At 40.8% G+C, this 21,496-nt stretch overlaps 1 protein-coding gene across 5 annotated transcripts in view; it reads right to left on the bottom strand.

Annotated features, from left to right (window-relative positions):
- Positions 1–21,496, bottom strand: part of ANO10 (anoctamin 10) — a 106,493-nt gene that overhangs the window by 43,190 nt on the left and 41,807 nt on the right. For all 5 annotated transcript variants that reach the window (XR_014556819.1, XR_014556820.1, XR_014556821.1 and 2 more), the window contains one exon: positions 1,200–1,316. Coding sequence is in view for 2 of the 5 variants with exons in the window: in XM_083705823.1 (XP_083561949.1) it covers positions 1,200–1,316 (117 nt within the window). In the remaining 3 variants the exon portion in view is untranslated. The remainder of the gene's footprint in view (positions 1–1,199; positions 1,317–21,496) is intronic.

The following is a 21,496-nucleotide window of genomic DNA, read 5'->3' as shown; positions in this document are numbered from 1 at the left end:
TGGAAGAGAAATGTCTCAAATGGAACTTCTGACACAGCATTCAGATATAAGGCACATCTAGTTAAAGAATATGCAAAACCTTCTCAGGATCTCCCTTTTTTCCAAGCCACTGGAATTAGGATGTATCTGAATCTCATCTGAAAACTGATGAGGCTGCTTCCCTGTGGAATGGCCTCAAATTTCCATGCTCACTTTTCATAAGTCAGTTATTAGCATTTGCATGTATATATAATACCATCAATTTGGATAGCTTTTTCAGCAGAAGCTGCCAATAATTGGGTAATTCTTCAAAGGCTGAATACATCAGCCTGGATAAAACAATAGCTAATGTCTTATACATGCTAATTGGACCTGTAGATAATGTTCAGGTAGATATTTCTTAACTCTGAGACTATTAAATTCTTCAATCCCAGGAAAGGGAAGAGAAGCCCTAAGGAATGAGAGAAGCACAAAGCTGTTGTTTTTAAAAATAACTTAAGTAGATCAGCAGCAACAAGAAAAATTGCCTGCAAGAAGCAGCCTCAGCATTTGCTCTACATTTATAGTATACTCCCTGGAAGCCAGCTTACGTTTTCCTGTTTAGTTGGGTTTCTGGTCTCTGGTCTGTGGTAGTACAGAGATGGCAGAACAAGAGAGGTGTGGGTATTCTACTATGTGAGATTTTAATATTATGGAGATGTAACTGTTTTTGTTACTGTTGAGTTATTCAAATTATTTTGGGCTGCTTTAATCCAAATTAACAACAAATTGCTTTGGCTTAGCAGTACAGTTACAGCTGGGGAAGGCTGGGGAGATGGACCTATAACAAGAGCAATTTAGCAGGAGAAGCTGAGAAAGTTGATGTGCCTCCTAGGCAAGTTTGAAAAGACAAGAGTTTATGACAAATAATGTGGCCTCAAGTGCAGAACTCAATGAATGTGCATTGGCACTAGAAATACCCCTTTATTTTGACATTGTAAGTAGACATTAAACGCCAAGAGAAGAAATGGTCTTGTATGTACTGGCATGTATCCATACAGGCAAGCCATCATTTACACCATTAAAAACTGAATGTTGGTAGCAATAATGCATTATGAATTATTTTAAGGGACTGAATGCTTTAAGGGTATGTAACAAAACTCAGTAGGAACAAAGGACAGTAGTGACAGTTTCCATCTTTCTCTCACCTGCAATATTCCTACAATATTCTTAGTTCTTACCTGCTGCTTGAGTGCCTCCAGAGATTCAAATTCCAGCCTTGCCAATTTTATCTGGATGTCTCGTGGTTTATCAGCAATCGCATATGCCATAAGAAATTTCACAGCTAGCGCTAAATGCTGGTTGGGGGAACGGGGAGAGAAGAGATAAACAGAATACCATTCAGTTATGAGTGCATGTATTTGTGTGCAGAAATTATCATCAATGATTAAAAACGCACAAGGGATAAGTATAACATGAACATTATCAGCAACACAAGTGAATAGCAATTTTTCTGTATTATTCTTGGGCATGCATACCCAAACTCAGCCCCCCAGCTGTTTGGGGGCTACAATTCCCATCATCCCTGACCACTGGTCCTGTTAGCTAGAGATGATGGGAGTTGTAGTCCCAAAACAGCTGGAGGGCCAAGTTTGGGGGTGACTGTTCTAGGGAGTAAGTGATAGTAAGTGGAGAAAAATCTACATATACATTGACAGGATAAGACTATATATCTACCATGTCAACTTTCACAGATATTAGCAAGGAGAAAGTAAATCCTTAAATGTCACTTGATCCGTTAGGTGCCCTCCATCCATCCATGAAGCTGTATTTTAGGTTGTGGTCCTCAAACCAAAAACAGTCTATTCTGCAGTAACAAGTAGTGCTGTACCTCAAGTAGATTAGAAAACCAGAGATTAGGCAAACGGACAAAGAACAGAGAGATATGCTGCAAGTGTATTTTAAAAGATTGGCAAGTATGATGTATGTAAACAAAGACTAGAAATTGTACAGTGGACCCTTGGTTCTCAAACGCCATGGTACTCAAACATTTCGGCTCCTGAACGTCAAAAACACGGAAATAAGTGTTCCGGTTTTCAAATGTTTTTCGGAACCCGAGCATCTGATGCAGCTGTCAGCTATTGTTTCCAGGGCGCCTGTGCCAGCAGAAGCCATTCCTTGGTTTTCGAACGTTTCAGAAGTCGGAACAGACTTCCAGAACAAATTATGTTCGAGAACCAAGGTTCCACTGTATTCCTATTTGCATTTTACGAGAAACCAGAAGACTGTGGCTAAAGGTTTGACTGACTGCTTCAAATCACAAAGTGAAATTCACACACACGCTGCTTTGGGGACTTTGTCGTTTCTTTACGGGTGCCGAGGGAAAAGCAGAAACTAGGGCTAACAGCAGTGTGTGAGAGGCACTTCAGTCGGGATCATGGCTGGGAAGGGAAAAGTTAAACCTTCCCTCCTCCTTTTGTGCTGCAGTTCTGAGAAAAAGCCTCCCCTCTCTGGCACCTGCTATTAAGTAAAATAAAATAAAAATCATGACGTGTTCTATGTGGCGCCATGCCTAATTTTTTGTTTTTTTGGTTTTTTTTGTTCTGTGCCTGGGAAGCATGGTTCCCAGCAGTTTTCCTCTCTTTTTTTAAAAAGATATTTATTAGCATTTTCAGAAGTTTTATAAAACACAAAAATCACACAAAAAAGACACAAAAAGCAAAATCAAAAATACATATAAAAAAGAAAATAATCTAGAAAACACACAAAAATCACATGTATAACTTCATTCCCCTATATTCGTGAAAATAACTTTCCCGACCTCCTCATACCTCTCCTTACTGCATTCCATTTTCTAATTAATTGTCTTCAACAAATCCTTCCCTTAATTTTGATTAAGTTTTTTAAAGTTCCTTTCCATATTACATAATAATTGCAGCTAGCAACCCCTTAATTTCAGAATCAACATCATCTTAACATTCAACAATTTTACAGTATTTCTTAAGATAATCTTTAAATTTCTTCCAATCTTCTTCCGCAGTCTCTTTCCCTTGGTCTCGGATTCTGCTAGTCATCTCTGCCAGTCCCATATAGTCTATAACTTTCATCTGCCATTCTTCCACGGTGGGTAGTTCTTCTGTCTTCCAATACTTTGCAATAAGTATCCTTGCTGCTGTTGTAGTATACATAAAAAAGTCCTGTCCTTCTTTGACACCAATTGGCCGACCATACCCAGGAGAAAGGCCTCTGGTTTCTTTAAGAAGGTATATTTAAATACCTTTTTCATTTCGTTATAAATCTTCTCCCAGAAAGCCTTAATCCTTGGGCACGTCCACCAAAGGTGAAAGAATGTACCTTCAGTCTCTTTACATTTCCAACATTTATTGTCAGACAAGTGGTAAATTTTTGCAAGCTTGACTGGGGTCATGTACCACCTATAAATCATTTTCATAATATTTTCTTTTAAGGCATTACATGCCGTAAATTTTATACCGGTGGTCCATAACCGTTCCCAGTCTTCAAACATAATGTTATGACCAATATCTTGTGCCCACTTGATCATAGCTGATTTAACTGTTTCATCCTGTGTATTCCATTCCAACAGCAAGTTGTACATTTTTGACAAGTTCTTAGTTTGGGGTTCTAACAGTTCTGTCTCCAATTTCGATTTCTCCACCTGAAAACCATTTTTCCTATCGGACTTAAACACCTCCATAATTTGATAATAATGAAGCCAATCTCGCACTTTATCTTTCAATTTCTCATAACTCTGCAATTTCAATTTGTCCCCCTCCTGATCCTTATTTTATTGTTTGTAAATATACAATATATAAATGAGTGCCCTATTAACTCTGCATATAGGTTCTATAAGCCAGAATCTTGACCTCATAACAGGGATTATGTCGAGCCAAGCAAGGTATGCCAGGCCCCATGTCTATATTGTTTTAAGTGGCTAGTAAAAACGTGGCTGTTTTAAAAGGTTGTTTTAGCTGATTGTTTTGTTTTTGCTGGTTTATCTTTCATTTCTTAGGGCTCATCTGCACTTTTGCTTGTCCCATACCTAGAAAGCCGAGGTCCAAGAAGTTTTCTGCTTGTCCCATGATTTCAAGGCACAGGTCCAAGAGGGGTTTTGTTTCTTTGTTTGTCCCACCACTTCCCCCCGAAAATCCCACTGTTTACCACTGAATCGGAACAAACATTAGTCTGCTGAAAAACTGATTGATGTTTGTTCTGATGCAGTGGGTTTTCCTGGGGGAAAGCGGTGGGACAAGCGAAAGTGTGGGACGAGCCCTTAGTTTGGATGGCTGCTTAGGATTCTGTTATGGAGGCTTGACTTCGATGTTAATACTAGCAATGTTAATGGGGTGTGTTATAGTTCATTGTTGTTTTGATGTTTTGGTACAAGTTTTCAAAATAAAATCATAAATAAGTTAGATTGTTACTAATTCATCAACCACCAACGGTTTATAACAAAGTTTCAATTAGATTTCCTTCCTGAACACACTCCTTCCTAACTTCTCTTGATAATTGGATTGATCTTATTTTATCTATGCAATAGTGGCTGGCTGTCACTGTAGAAATCAGATTAGCTGCTCAAAATTCCAAGAATTCATATCTAATTTTTTAGCAGAGACAAAGTTGAGGGACACACTGATGTGGAAACATAGCTGCTCCTGTTGCTTATGGCGGTAATTTTTTGCAGAACTGGCCAGCTCCACTGGCTCTCTGAGCACTTGGCAGAAGTCCACAAAGAGTTTGATAGTGCTGCAATTATCAAGGGTGAAAGAGACACTGACATTTTGCTTCTTACCCATTTGGCAGATGGCAAAATAGGAGGATATTTTAGTGTTGACACCAGGGAGCCATGTTAATTCTATCCTGTTTTCCTCATACCAAGACATACACCCTGTAATCATCATGTAGAACATGTGTTTGAAAAGCAGAATGACTTTAAGTCTTGCAATTTAGAATAGTGCTGCTCAGCAAGGGCTTAGAATGAGAAACAACACGGATATACGCTATTAAAGCTCAAGATCACTTTCGTGTTGCCAACTAAGAGACCAACCAAACCACAGAAAATGTTCTTGTAATTCACAGCAGACTACCGACTACAGTCTTACTCAATTCCAACACATCTTAGCATCTGGACCGATTTCTATGTTAATTCTAATTATCAGTCATGCCCAGGATACCAGACTGATAAGAGGAGTGGGTGTTGCTTAAAACTTTCATAACTTTATCATGGATGATTACCATATTTACTGAAACAATTTTAACATGTTATTTTATCTCTTCAAATGTGAAGAACAAAATAGTTCACCCGGTATCTATGTTATGGATCCAACATGCCCTTTTGACACTCTATGTGGGGGAGATCCGTTTTCATTATTTTCACCACTGGTTGCAGCCCCAAAACTATTCTAGAGTATACCCAGCCTTCAGGGGGGCATGAGAGACAGCCAGGAAAAAGCCTCTGAGCTCAAACAGAACTTTAAACATGGTCCTTTGGATTCAAAGTTCCTGCTGACATAGAAACTAATCCAGTAGGCTGATGTGCAAACATATTCAATGCTTTGAGCGTCCTGTGTTTGCGCACAACTGTAGCAAAAGCATGGTACTATTTTGGAAACAATGCAATCTCCTGAAAATCTATTAAGTCTAGTTGCAGATGACTCTGGGGTTGTGGTGCTCATCTCACTTTACTGGCCGAGGGAGCCAGTGTTTGTCCGCAGACAGCTTCCGGGTCATGTGGCCAGCATGACTAAGCTGCTTCTGGTGAACCAGAGCAGTGCACGGAAACGCCGTTTACCTTCCTGCTGGAGCGGTATCTATTTATCTACTTACACTTTGACGTGCTTTCTAACTGCTAGGTTGGCAGGAGCAGGGACCGAAGAACAGGAGTTCACCCTGTTGTGGGGATTTGAACCGCCGACCTTCTGATCGGCAAGCTCTAGGCTCTGTGGTTTAGACCACAGCGCCCCCCGCATCCCTTACAACTGTGAAAATACCTGGCGAACTCTCAATAAGCAGCTACATGAATTGGTATCCGGCAAGCATTAGAAATGTAAATACAACAAACGAACAAACCCCTAATCAGCCATAATAAATTACAGCTCATTCATTGATCCTTGATCAATGGACCTTAAGGCTCTCTTTTCTCGTATTTCTGTCAATATTCAGATGCTTTAAAATGCCGTCTTTTATTTTCAAGTATATAAGATAGCATTTCTTAACTTCAAATTTACCAACCCAGCAGACTAGAATGCAGTTGCATAATGCACCCAATAGTATATTTCCATCATGCAATCCTTAAACGTTTTGGCAGAATCCTTATCTCAATTTATGGATGGTGTTTAATAGGAACAAGGATGTGGGTTGCCAAAAGTCAAATTAGCTAATGCAGTATCTAATGAAGAGTAAAGCTTTGATCATGCTCTGAAATTAATTCTACATGAAAAGCGGATAGAGAAAAATGAACAAGCAATTCGACTTGTGACACTGTGATAAATGCCATGCTTTATGAAGTACCTCTTAACTGATTGCCAGTATCATACACTGATGTTATATCTAACTGATGTACCTTAATGGAAAGATGTCTGGAATCTTTAAAAAGTGACATTTCTGTCCAGCATATGAAATATCTGGAATTCCAAAATTGTACACATGGAGACTAATTTTTTTGTGCACAAGCCCTTTTAAAAAAATCTCTTCTTAGTTTAAATCAGGAGTGGGCAATCTTTTGCCCTCAAGGCCCATCTACAATGGATCGCATGCACTCAGGGACTGCATCCTGGTAAACTCAACCAGAGCCAGCACTATATCAGCAGAACCCTCTCCACTCAAGTAAGGAGAGAAAAGTCTTTGAAAGGCAGGGATATTTCTCCTCTCCTCATCATCATACTAGAAGTCTTAACTTTAAATGGTCAGTATAATTTACTGCCCTGCTTCCTCCCTCCATAAAACATTTTTCTTCCATTTAATTCACAAATGGTGAGCACACAAAAGATGCTGGAGCAGTGCAGTTGTATTGAAAGGGAGAAGACCCTTGTAGCAAACAAACACAGGCAAAGGTGTTTCCTCCTAACAGCTGATGTTTGGCAACACATATTGGTTGGCTGTAACACTAACCACTGAAGTTTGCAGAAAGACAAGGGATGCATGGGAGTTTTGGGGTGCAAGTCACAGTGCCTCATTCTGGCTCTCCTGCCTCCTTCATTGGTGGGTTTTAGGAGGGAGTCTGAGTAGACTACTTCCAGTTCTCACATAATTAAGGAGTTGGCTTATCTATAAATGTTTCCAAACAATAATGGGAAGAGGGGTGAGGATTTACATTAAGAAAATGGCTTGGAATACCCTCTCCTCCTGTGCTATGGTCTTGAACGGTATCACCCTTCACCTCTGTATCTTTTATTTTCATTCTTTTAAGGAAGAATGAAGAAACCAGAGGGCCACTCACAGATCTCCAATGTCTGATTTAGTTTGGGGTTGTTAAAAATGGATGTTCATATGGAACAGCTGAACTGTGTGTGCCAAAAAGACTTTACTCTCACATGTGTTACATTTTCTCCCTTCAGAGGTGAGGAAAACAGCTTGGATGAGAGCAAGTTTGATGGGGGTGGGAACTGCCAGTGAGGAAATGTTAAATACTCCTTCCTCCACACGGTTGCAGCTATTAATATGTGCCCTTCACACACAAGGCTGCATTTTAGTACTAGGAATGTTAACCTGACTACCATGTTAGTTTTTCTGCTAAAAGGAACATGTCTTAAAGTATCAGTATAGCATACCTACCGATCACAGAGAGCAAATTATTCTATTTGGGGAAGGGAGAGGGGCTGCCTACTGTTTCTACAACTTGCAAATAGGCAAGCCTTCTCATAAGGTGTGACAAGCTAACGTAAATGACTGCTGGACCCTCTTGAGATTTTTCTAGTATCAGAAATGTTAAATAATTCCATTCATGTTCTTTGCTCAAGACCTCCAAAGTCATTTTCATAGACAGCCTGCTGGGATTAAGAAGAAAACAACACTTCCCATGGCCCAATTACTAGGAAAATAAGCATTCTTTGTTTCTAAAAACAATTGCCAATTTTGAAGTAGGGATGGCAGTTCCTGAAAATCTTGGATGTGGAGTTCATCAGCTCAGATATTTTCTAATTTCCATCTAATTCATATATCATTGCCACATAACCTAGCATATGTAAATTTTAAGCAATTCTGTGTGCTGTTTGTAGAAGTGCATAATTGGCTGCCCTAGAACAGGCTACTGCGTTAGAAATTGTGAAAGTAAGACTTTTAGGGATGTGAAAATGCTTTAAACCAGGCATAGGAAATTGGATCCAGTCAGCAGGCCAGATCCTTATCTCCACCAGCCCTCACAGGCCAACTTTGACAGGTGCACAGGACCACCCGCCTGCGAAAGCTCAAAGGAGGCTGCTGGTTACAGCACTTCCAGCACTAATCAACAGATTAACACCAGGAATGCACCTTCCAAGAAGCTTTCTGAAAGGTAAAGGTAAAATGTAAAGAACCCCTGGACAGTTAAGTCCAGTCAAAGGTGACTATGGGGTTGCAGCACTCATCTCGCTTTCAGGCTGAGGGAGCCAACGTTTGTCCACAGACAACCTTCTGGGTCATGTGGCCAGCATGACTAAGCTGCTTCTGGTGCAACGCGACACTGTGACGGAAGCCAGAGTGCACAGAAACGCCGCTTACCTTCCCACCACAGCAGTACCTATTTATCTACTTGCACTAGTGTGCTTTCAAACTGCTAGGATGGCAGAAGCTGGGACAGAACAACGGGAGCTCACCAGAGAACCCCCTTGACATCTCTGCAGAGGGGCAAATGCTCCTAAAAGCATCACATCTTCCCCATGAAGGGTAAGTAGTTTGTGTTCAAAGTGCTGCCTCTAGCTTTCTGCGAAAAGGGGAAAGAAGACCTATTTAAAAAATGATCCTAGCTGACCGTCAGTGCTTGCAGATAACCCTGAGCTGTGCTTTGAAACCCAGCCAATCAGCTGACAGTTGGGGCTTCAAAGCACCTTGCAAAGGGCTTTGCAGGCACTGATCAGCTGACTGGCAGAGCTTGCAACATCCCTTTTGGCCCAGATACAACATGGTACCAGGCATAAGGCGGGTGGGCATGCCATGGGCAAAATCATCTGGCGGCCACCCAAATGGAGAGGTCTGGTGGCTCTGATGACCCCTGCTTTAAACTTTGGAGGCAGTATCAAAAGGATAGAAGAATACAGCTAAGAGCACAGAAAAGTGGATTTGTCACAGGGAGTGGGGTGGGTAAAAAAGGGAAAGGGTATGAGTGGGAAGTAGGGAGGGGACAAGCAAAAGTACCACTGCACAGGGAGCATGTGAGGATGAACAAGGAAGAAATTAGCAGGTCAGAGCAGAAGGCAGAGTTGGGACATCACTGGCTGAGGACCGCCTAGGTCCTGGAATATTCCAAATTTCTTTAGCCTGCAACATTGCGCCCATACCTCAAAACAGAAACAGGGCATAAAGTGGGTCTTTGTTTTCTACTTAAAAGTCCTGTTTGCATCTTGAGGCAACAGTTAGTAGCTACAAGAGAAATGTGTTAGAAATTATAACAATTACTGTGTTACTGAAAACTGCTTTAACCTTGCCCACACTATTGTATAGTGAGTCTTTCAAACACTGTAAATATTTTATTTTCCTCACTTGAATGAAAGCAGGCACCTCATAAATTATTTCAGTACGCATAATACTACTCTATGATGAATAATTCTGGCAATTGCTAAAGTTAATCTCAAATCACTCAGCCAGCTTTTTGACAACAGAATAGTTCTCCATCCAGCTGAAGAATTTTCCTTCCCCAATCACTTATATGTGATTCATAAATTCCTGGAAAAATGTATTATTTCTTTTGCTTCCTAGAAAAACACCTCCTCGGGTGCAATGGAGAACATTCTCTACCACAACATCTAGACTCAATTGCAACAGGTTACACTTAAAGATGGAAGGGTGGTTTATTCACTCATTGCAATAGTTTGTAATACTATTGTGTTCACATAAATCAACTATTTGGTTTCTGGTAACGGTAAAGGTACCCCTGCCCATACGGGCCAGTCTTGCCAGACTCTGGGGTTGGTGCGCCCATCTCACTCAAGAGGCTGGGGGCCAGCGCTGTCCGGAGACACTTCCGGGTCACGTGGCCAGCGTGACATCACTGCTCTGGCCAGAGCCAGAGCCGCACACGGAAACGCCGTTTACCTTCCCGCTAGTAAGCGGTCCCTATTTATCTACTTGCACCCAGGGGTGCTTTCGAACTGCTAGGTTGGCAGGCGCTGGGACCGAACGACGGGAGCGCACCCCGCCGCAGGGATTCGAACCGCCGACCTTTCGATCGGCAAGCCCTAGGCGCTGAGGCTTTTACCCACAGCGCCACCTGCGTCCCTATTTGGTTTCTGACACAAGTATAATTGCTCAAAAATAGGCTAATGCTGCAAATCCTATACTTAGCATATTGTACAAAGCAATGCAATCCTCCTGAACCCAGTAGAGCTAGACATACATAGAACGGGTCTAAGTGGGACCAAATACACACGAGCTGCCAATACACTCCTTTTTAAAACCCTGAAAGCCTGATAGTGTAAAGCCTTAGTATCATATTATACATATTGTTTATTCATAGGTTGTTGTTATTTAGTTACTAACTATGCAATACTATGTGTGCTTACTCAAAAGTAAGTCCCACTGTGTTATGAAGTTTATATAAATGCATATAACTCACGGTTCAAATAATGATTTCTTAGTCAAGATAGACTTAGTCAGCCAGCAATTGGGCTTGTTGATTCAGGATATTCAGTGCCCATGCCAAAACCTACTGACATTTCTAATCAATAAAGTTGTGGCCATTTCAATCCCAAACTATTTCCTGTATTTATTGCAGATTCCTGACCTCCCGGACCTGCAATGATTTCTTAGTTTCAAACATCTGAATCTATATTTACTTCCTTTCTTTATTTATTTCTTTTTTACACATTTTTTAGTTGTTTCTTTACAAGGAATGGCGTAAATGCTATTAATACTTGTGACACAGGACTACGAAAATAATTTGCTTGTTAAAATAAAGTGCTTTGCTTTTGGGCCCGCATTCTCTATTCAAAATGTGAAGAAAAACTCACCACAATGAAGTCTAATCAGGCATACATTTAATTGAAGCAAGATGGTATACTGTGTAGTGTGGATAACTATAGTGAGCTTTGTTTGAGTCACCATAAAAGGAGGACAAGGAAAAAGTGATTGGAATAATCCCTATATCTAATCCTACAAATTATTTAAGCAAATGCAAGGTTATGTTTTTCCTTTAAGACAAAAAAAATTCTAAAATGTCCAGAAAGACTTTGTGTTTTGTTGCTCCAGGAGATATAAATGTCAAATCTGGAGAAATGGTACTGCTGCTGTTTTGTTGTCACAAAATGACAGCTGACCGAGAATGGTGCTGGCTTGTGGAGGAATAAACAATATGTGAGAAGCCACTGATGCTGACACACATTATTCTACATATAACGTTTAGCAGGAATTATTTTACACTGTATGCTCGCTGCCAGGCACATACATTCGTAAGGTAGGCAATTTTATGTGTCACAATACACAGAGAGACGGGACATTCCAGAAAACCACAGATGATGTAAATTATTGGAAATGGATAGAGGAAATGTGTTTCTTTCTAAAGGGAGTGTGTTTCAGGTATGCGGAAACAAAGCACACTGTGGTGGACTTCCGAGATTACTCCATTAGATTCAGTATGTTACAGAAAAGGGAACAACAAATTAAAATTCCTCATCAGGCCTTGGAGATGTTTTACAGCATCTTCTCCCATTTCAGCCTTAAAACAAAACAAAACAAAACAAAAAAAACACAAACCAAAAAAACTTTGGGCTCATTCACATTTCTGCTTGTTCTGTGCCAGAAAGAACAGGTCCAAGAGGATTTTTGCTTGTCTCATGGTTTCTGAGCAAGGGTTCAAGAGGTTTTTCTCTCGGAAAACTTGCTGTTTTCTGCTGAAATGGAACATCAATCTGCAGAAAAACTGACTGATTTTTTTTTCTTGGGGGAAAGCAGCAGGACAAGCAGGTGTATGGACAAACCCCTTTGTTTTTAAATAACAAATATACCAACTACAATATACTAAGATTTCTAACCTTCTACTCCTTCAGGATCCCTTGTCCCACAACTATAAAGAAGTGCTTTTTTCTCTATATTAATTCTGATTATAGGAATTTGCAATATGCATTGTAAACAAATCACTGCTAATGTTCCTTATTCTTCAGTGAAGCAGAGCTTCTGTTATGTGAACCTCCTCTCCAGCCTCTTACTGAATACACCTAAGTTCATCCTCGCCCTAGGGCAGAATTAGGAAGCGCCTGAGCACAGTGGAGCCAGTTATTATTATTTTTATTTATGGAATTTATATGCCGGAGGTCTCAGGGTGGTTCACAGAAAAGATCACAACATATAAAATCAGAATAAAAACAACAACCCAATTGTTAGGTTGTGGGTGAACATATCAGACGACACAGCAATTCTCCGAACAGCTCTTGTTTATTCACAGGTCAGAACTGAACTGAAGGGTTCAGCCAGCCTGCTTATATAGAGCTCCAGTACAACATAATTGTAACAACTTTCTGTAACTATCCAATCACTGAACGTCACTTTCGATCCCTTATTTGCATATGTGGACCTGAACTATCTACAGTATCCCCCTGCTGGCCCAGGGTGAGAACTTCAGTACGTAACACCAATAACATGCCCCCCCCAAAGAGCCACATTTTAAAAGGGTATAGGATCAGATCAACCAAAGGGTCAATCAGATCAACCAAAGGCCTGGTTAAAAAGGATTGTTTTTGCCTGGCGCCTAAAGGTGTATAATAAAGGCGCCAGGCGAACTTCCCCGGGGAGAGCATTCCACAAATGGGGAGCCACTGCAGAGAAGGCATGTTTTTGTGTTGCCATCCTCCAGATCTCTCGAGGAGGAGGCACACGAAGGAGGGCTTCAGAAGATGCTCTCAGGTTCTGGGTATGTTCATATAGGAAAAGGTGGTCCTTGAAGTATTGTGGTCCTAAGCAATACTCAGCTAAGGGATATTAGCTGTCAATATGAACAGTGGCGTAGCGTGGGTTGTCAGCACCCGGGGCAAGGCAAGTAATTTGCACCCCCTAACCCGTGGATTTGCACCCCCTAACCCGTGGATTTGCGCCCCCTAACCCTAACCCCCAGATGTTGCACCCGGTGCGGCCAGCCCCCCCTGCACCCCCCCACGCTACGCCACTGAATATGAATAATCAAATAACAACATATAATTGTTCTTTGTCATAGCTACACCATACATTTAAAGCTCTCTTATGCCTCGTTAGCTGTCAGGCTTCCGCAAGAATCCTGCATACTGACCTTGCAGACTTACAATCTGACCTTGCAGACGTAACAAATATGAGCACCCTTAATAATTCCTACAGTTTGCCATGACTTTGAAAGTGCTATAAGAATGCTTTAAAAGTATGGTGTGGATGTGACCCTTGTATGGAAAAGTTCACATAAAAAATAATAAGATTTAGATTAGAACACTGTATTAACTGGAGAGCCAAATCTAAGAGCAGGGCAAAGGTGTATTCCCTTAGCAACCTTACCCACTTAATCAATAGCTGATAAAAATTGTTTGCAATGAATTTGCTTGTTTTCAATGCAAACTGATGCAAAAAATGTTGCAAGCTGAACTTAAGATGGGGAAAATGAGAAACTAAGAGAAACAGAGATTGACATATTCTCCCATCCTTAATTGGATCCCACTAGCAAATTGATAGAGTAGAAAGAAAGAAAAAACAGAGGAAGGGTTAACTTCTCCAAACCATTAAAAAACAATCTGTCATCACATCTTGTCAGCTATGGAAGAAAAGGGCAGAACTAAAAGACTGCATCTAAATGTCAAAGTGCATTTGGTATTCAGCAGAAGCGGGCTACGTAAGATGTAGATATTTCAAAAAGGAAACATCATAGTACAAAATGAAAATGCATGCAGGAACAAAATACAGCTGTCATACTAAAGATTTATATTCACTGTGGCCTGATAAAAACTTTCACTTTTTGTGCTAAAGGCTCTAAGATGTCCCCTTCCTACTCTGATTCCTTTCAAAACCTTTTTTATCATGCCCTGAACAAAGCTTTTTACAAGTAATTAAAAAAACTTGAATGCTTTTGAAAACAGATGCAAGACAAGTCAAATTTTACCACGAAGACAAATTCATGCTTTACAGTGGCACTCCTTTCACACCAACTGCCCTATGTACTGACTCTGATTGCACAAGCAAGGGACTCGTCTTCATTATATCAATCTTATTTTAAGGAGGGAACAGACACCTAAAATTCTCAGAATCAAAAGGAGCTGTGGTGCTCAGCATCTTATAGTATCGGGAAAAACCACACATGATCAAGCGTGTATATACACACAGCTGTAGAAATACATATTCAGAGATTCACATTTCCTAAATGTGAGCAAGTTTCCTCTTTATAATGTTTCCAAATATTCGTGGGAAGTAAGGGCTCTTGCTTACAGGGTTGTGTTGTGTTCCCATCTCAATATAAAATACCTGTCATGTTTTCTTCTTCTTCAAGAAACAATGCATCTGCTGTGAAGCAAAAGTGCAACCTGATCTAGTTTATAGCTTTCTCAATTTTTTCCTAACATACTTTTGCAGACACATGCACTGTGTGACCTCTCAACTACAATACCCAGGTGGAGGTGCCCTAATGGATATAAGCCAGCAATGCCAAGGGATCCTGTGCCAGGTTAAATAACTGCATGGGGCTGTAAACTGAGTGAGACACAGGGGGTAACAAGTAGGCCTTTCTTAGCTGCCAAAAAGCAACCAGAGGATCTGACCCTGTGTGACCCATGGTATCAGTGGAAGGGCTTTGCACAGAAAGCTGGAGCCAGAGACCCCCCAAGGTTATGTCTGTATTGTTGAGACATAAATTGTCTCCCCATAGCTTAAATATATATCATCAGGGGTTACAGAATGCTTCCTACATAGAATCGGTGCATTTTTATAACTGCTGCCAGCTTCTCTCAATCAAGAGTGCAATTAGCATATGGACTGTAAAATTTATCTCTCCTATATAGACTCCATTTTCATAATTATCTTCCATCCCATAACGTGGCAGCAGATTTTCATTTGTAACAGCCCTGGCTTCAGACGGATAAACAAAGTTAATATAATTCAATCATGTCCACATCCACTTTACAAATATGTTCAGTAATACCACCATGCCAGCTCCAGTATCAACACTACGCAATTAAAAACTGTAGCTTCAATCACGCATTGTAGGCTTTTAAATGTTTGCTTTGCTGATACACAATTTTATGTTCCATGGATGGATTTTTTTAAAAAAATGCTTAGACTGTATTAACTTAGAGGAAACTTTATACATGTTTTTAGAAATAAATTCTACATTACACAGGTAGAAGGACTGCAAGAATATAGTATATTCATTTCTGATACTCCAGAACACTCATGCAACTATCTAATACTGTGGGAGGCAGTGGAAGACAGGAGTGCCTGGCGTGCTCTGGTCTATGGGGTTACGAAGAGTTCGACACGACTAAACGACTATAAACAACAAGAACAACAATATAAAGTTATTTCTATGGACTAGTCATAAAGCAATTGTGTTAGGCTGCATCTCATTCTGAAAGCTAATTCAAATCATGCTGTAATATTAATCGCAACCCCAACTGCCTCACCGGTGAAAACCCTTAGATAATGAACTGACAACAAGAGATTACTTTTAGGAAGTGTAATCTTAGATCTGCATTCCTTCCTACTTTGTAATCATATATATGATCCATATGACTCTGCTTTGCAAATCATAGCTAGGATACAAATCCTTGGGCGATTACTGCAATCTACACTGAGAATAAGGGCTGTTCTGGTTTAATAGCCAACCCTTGGTTTAGTGCTTGGGCTCAGATTCTGCTTCCTCCCCATTTCACTCATATGCTCCAATCTACTCCCTATTTGGACCAACTATGGTTTGCAAGTACCGTATTTTTTGCTCTATAAGACTCACTTTTTCCCTCCTAAAGAGTAAGGGGAAATGTGTGTGCGTCTTATGGAGCGAATGCAGGCTGCGCAGCTATCCCAGAAGCCAGAACAGCAAGAGGGATTGCTGCTTTCACTGCACAGCGATCCCTCGTGCTGTTCTGGCTTCTGAGATTCAGAATTTTTTTTTCTTGTTTTCCTCCTCCAAAAACAGTCTTGTGGTCTGGTGCGTCTTGTAGACCGAAAAATACGGGAAATCTGAATTGGCATGTTTTGTCATTTAAACTAGAATTTGAAACCCACTTCAACAATGACTCTCATTCCTAGTTTGGAGGGCAAGATGAAACCATAGCTTTCTGGTTTGGATGCAACAGCAAACTATGGCTTGTCCATACAAGGAAGTGAGGGAGGGAATTATAGTTCATGAAGAAAGGAGAAAGGAGCTTAATTTATATGATGCAACCACATAGGTTGCATCATATAAATTTATATGATGCAACCACATAGGTTGAATATAATAAAGTAAAATATTTAAGAGTGAGATTAATAGAAGATGTGAAGTTTAAGAAACTGATTCAGCACATAAAGTCTGACTTTAAAAGATTGGGGGGAGGAATTGAATTTATCCTGTATAGCCCGGGTAAACTCAATTAGGATTGTTATTCTGCCAAGATTCCTGCTTCTGTTTATTGCACTACCTCTGTCAGTAGATTCAAAAGAACTAAGAAGTTGGCAGAAAATGCTGAACAGCTTTATGTGGTATGATATCCCACATAAACAGCCCAAAATTGATGTCAATACCATGGAAGCCCCAGAACAGAAGGGAAGTTTGGCAACCTCTATTCTAAGCATATACTATGAGACAGCACAGTTAAGTTGGCTGAGGACTTGGTTATCCCATGATGAAGATTTGTACTGTCTAGAACAATTTTTTTACTGAAACACTCTTAGAAACTTTCATGTGGGCAGCATGTTTGTTGGAAATACTGGTTCAAACATGTGCATTAAGACAGAAGTAAATCTGGAAGAAAATGGCAGTAAACAAAAAAAAATTGGTCAAAAAAGTATGTTATTTATGGATTTTAGGGGAGAAATATAGTTAGTAGAATAAGATGGAGAAAGGAACTGTGTTGCTAAGTTCTCAGAACAACAGAATAGGATCTAGAGTCAAGGTGAGAGGAGGAAGGGAATGTCCCACTGAAGATTCCATTCAGCTTGTGCAATATTACTGACGTTAACCCGATAGCTAGCTATTGTTCCTCTGCAGTTTGAACCAATCTCCAAGAAGAAAACAGGGGATCTCTTGCACATGCAGAGTCTGCCTGCACTCGTATATTCAACCTACATGCACACAAAAGCCATTGTTCCAGTTACAGATAGGTAGCCGTGTTGGTCTGCCATAGTCAAAACAAAAAAAATTCCTTCCAGTAGCACCTTAAAGACCAACTAAGTCAGTTCTTGGTATGAGCTTTCGTGTGCATGCACACTTCTTCAGATACACTTCTTCTTCAGGTATCTGAAGAAGTGTGCATGCACACGAAAGCTCATACCAAGAACTGACTTAGTTGGTCTTTAAGGTGCTACTGGAAGGAATTTTTTTTGTTTTGACAAAAGCCATTGGTTTGTGATAGTTCTGTGCATTGTTATTATACATACATATTGCACGCACACACTGTACTGTTTTGCTAAAGTATAACCAGAAAATATACCAAGAACTGTCTAAAAGAAGCTGTGTTAAGTAACACATATCACACAGCAGGCTCTCGTCTGATGTATTTGTTGCTTGTATTCCAGAGCAAGATGCCATTACTTTTCCATGTGGTAATCCACCAGACAAGAAACACATCAGGCAAGGACAAGGCAATCAGTGTCTTAGTTTACAATGTGTGAATCCCCGAAGCGAGAAAACCAATCTTTAGATAAAAATAGATGCAACACTGAGCCAGGAAGCCTCAAGCCGACTTTGGCCTGAATGAGCACAGATGAAAAGGCAGTGGCACAAAGGGTCTATTACAAAAAGCACGCAGTCAAAAATGTCCAATGTGAAGTGAGGGCAACATGTTCTCTCATGTAAGCAGCAATCATATTAAAATGAGAAACCTTTGTTTGCAAGAAAATTCTTCTGAATATGAAATATTGATTTGTACGAGGTCAATAAAGGGCACGCTGTATTTTAAAAATGTGTGCCATTCCCATGAAGTATATACTATAAACAGATACAATTATTCGCCCAGGACATGACAAATATCTAAATATGGACTGTTTGCACCAATCTTAAGAGTCAGCTTTTCATAATATTGTTAATGGTGGAAACGCTTCAATAGAGTTTGTAGTTCTAACATGTAGATTACCGTATTTTTCGCTCTATAAGACGCACCAGACCACAAGACGCACCTAGTTTTCGGAAGAGGAAAACAAGAAAAAAAATATTCTGAATCTCAGAAGCCAGAACAGCACGAGGGATCGCTGTGCAGTGAAAGCAGCAATCCCTCTTGCTGTTCTGGCTTCTGGGATAGCTGCGCAGCCTGCATTCGCTCCATAAGACGCACACACATTTCCCCTTACTTTTTAGACGGGAAAAAGTGAGTCTTATAGAGCAAAAAATACGGTAAGTCAAATGCAACAAATCTGAACACAAGGAATCGGGGAAGGCAGTTGCATAATAAGGACAGTTATTGCAGCCCATCAAACAACGTAAATTCATCAATTTTGTCTGTGCTAAAATACTCAGGAGGAGACTAATTCTTACGCTGACAATTGCCAAATAAATGTCAGCAAGAGTGACGAACTTGAACAAACCGATTTTGTATTGTACCCAGAAGCATAGGCTGCAGCAGGCAGCAAAACTCAGCCAAAATACTAGACAAGAAGTCAAAGGGAGGATACAATGTGTGGGGACCAGATCTTGGCATTTGAATCCTGCAGCTGTCAAACACATTTCATAAAAGGTTTCTTGTCTGCAGAACTTGCAAGATACTTAAAAAGAGGACAAATGGAAGGAAAAACAAACTGTAGCAGAATAAAGTGGCATAACAAGGGCAAATATACCACTATTGCAGGACTGCTACATTCTAAGTATCATCCTCCCTACCCAGAAATGTTCATTTGCAATCTGATAATTCATTGTTGCAAAAGCGAGATCCATCAATAAGATGTTTAATGCAAGATCATTGGGACAAGAGATAAGTCACTATGTTGAAATATTATATACTCAGAAGATCCTGCCTTTATTTTTCAAAAGACTTCTTCTAAACCTGATTTTGAACACAGCGTGACAATTGCCTCTGCAGAGGTACAGTATATCCAAGTCAGGCCTGGTGCAGGCTGAAGCCAGTGAGGAACAGGAAGTATTATTATTATTATTATTATTATTATTATTATTATTATTAATTTATGCCCTGCCCATCTAGCTGGGTTTCCCCAGCCACACTGGGTGGCTTCCAACAGAATATTAAAATACAATAGTCTACTAAACATTAAAAGCTTCCCTAAACAGGGCTGCCTTCAGATGTCTTCTAAAAGTCTGGTAGTTGTTTTTCTCTTTGACATCTGATGGGAGGGCGTTCCACAGGGAAGGCGCCACTACCGAGAAGGCCCTCTGCCTGGTTCCCTGTAACTTGGCTTCTCGCAGCGAGGGAGCCGCCAGAAGGCGGAAAAAGAAACCAAAGGTGTACAGATTAGGGCTGGGCTTTTCAATGCTGTGATGTATATACAGTGGACCTTCTGGGGACAAATTTAATTCGTTCCAGGTGTCTGTGCACACCCTGAAAAATCCGCACCCAGAGGCGCCGCTTCTGCACATGCCGCAGCACACAGAGCACTTCTGTGCATGTGCAAGCAGTGAAACGTGGAAAAATACCACTTCTGGTTTGCCGCTTTCGCAACCCAAAGTTTACGTTACTCGAGAGTAACATAGCCCAAAGGTCTACTGTATTGTGATGTCTGAATTAAGGATGGAGCTATGTAGAGGCACTGGCTGGCGTCAGGGTTTTTCCTGCATCGGGATTTTTGCCGGCACCTGCTCTGGTGATTCGTTGTCCCCTGCAGGAGGTAGGGGAATATTGAGCTGGCAGAGTTAACAGAGGCTGCAGGAATCAAGAAAGGCACTGGCTGGCTGCATGGTTTTTCAAACATTGTGATTTTTGCATGCCACAGACACACGATTCGCAGTATATTGCCAGGTCAAAAATTATGAAACCAGTATCACAATACGGACTTCAAACTGATATCGAACAATTTATCCATCTATCACTGGGAGTGGCCTCCAAGACCATATAACACCGATCCTGATAAACCTATACTGGCTCTCACTACATTTCTGAGCACAATTCAAAGTGTCAGTGCTGACCTTTAAAGCCCTAAACGGCCTTGGTTCTATATACCTGAAGAAGCATCTCCACCTCCATCGTTCAGCCAGGACATTGAGGTGCAGCTCCGATGGTCTTCTGGCAGTTCCAGGGAACCAGGCAGAGGGCCTTCTTGGTAGTGGCACCCACCCTGTGGAACACCCTCCCATCAGATGTCAAGGAAATAACTATCTGACTTTTAGAAGACATCTGAAGGCAGCCCTGTTTAGGGAAGTTTTCAATGTTTGATGTTTTATCACATTATTATTATTATTATTATTATTATTATTATTCTTACAGTGGTACCTCGGGTTAAGTACTTAAGTTGTTCCGGAGGTCCGTTCTTAACCTGAAACTGTTCTTAACCTGAAACACCACTTTAGCTAATGGGGCCTCCTGCTGCCGCCGCGCCACCAGAACAAGATTTCTGTTCTTCTCCTGAAGCAAAGTTCTTAACCTGAAGCACTATTTCTGGGTTATCGGAGTCTGTAACCTAAAGCATATGTAACCTGAAGCGTATGTAACCCGGGGTATCACTGTATTATTATTATTATTTCTGTTGTGAGCCGCCCAGAGTTGCTGGGGAAACCCAGCCACATGGGTGTGGTATGTATAAATAAATAAATAAAAATAATATCAATATTTTACTCAGCCCTAGTACAGATGCAGAGCAAAGGCTTAGATGAAAAATGAATTTCATGTAACTGGGGGGAGGGAGGCAGCAGCTCAGAAGATGAACTTTGTATAAGGTGGAAAACAGGAATAAGCACTGATACTGAAGGGACCGAGCAGCTGTGAACAGCCAGCCCATTATACTTACCACGAAAGGTATTTCTGAAGACCCCACAAAAGCTGCTGCCAGATTGGGATTTAGGCTTGGCACCACCTGGCAGTCAAAAGGCAACACTGCAAGCTTTGTAAAAAAATAAAGAATTCAAATAGGAACCTGCTGTTTAAGTGGCTGGAAGGATGCGCTGCAGCCTCAGCTGAGGCAAAAGTGTCAATTTTGTAATGCTTAAGGAATCTGGAAGGTGTCAAGCATGTGGGTGCTTTGAAAATCTCTTACAGAGGGGCATTTAGGGAGAAGGATGAGGGGGCTGCCCTAGTTGAGTGAGCCATGA

This window comes from Podarcis gaigeae (assembly GCF_964106915.1).
Source record: "Podarcis gaigeae genome assembly, chromosome: 12".
Classification (NCBI taxonomy): Eukaryota; Metazoa; Chordata; class Lepidosauria; order Squamata; family Lacertidae; genus Podarcis; species Podarcis gaigeae.
The sequence above is the reverse complement of the archived record's forward strand: the minus strand, read 5'-3'. Positions and strand labels throughout refer to the sequence as shown.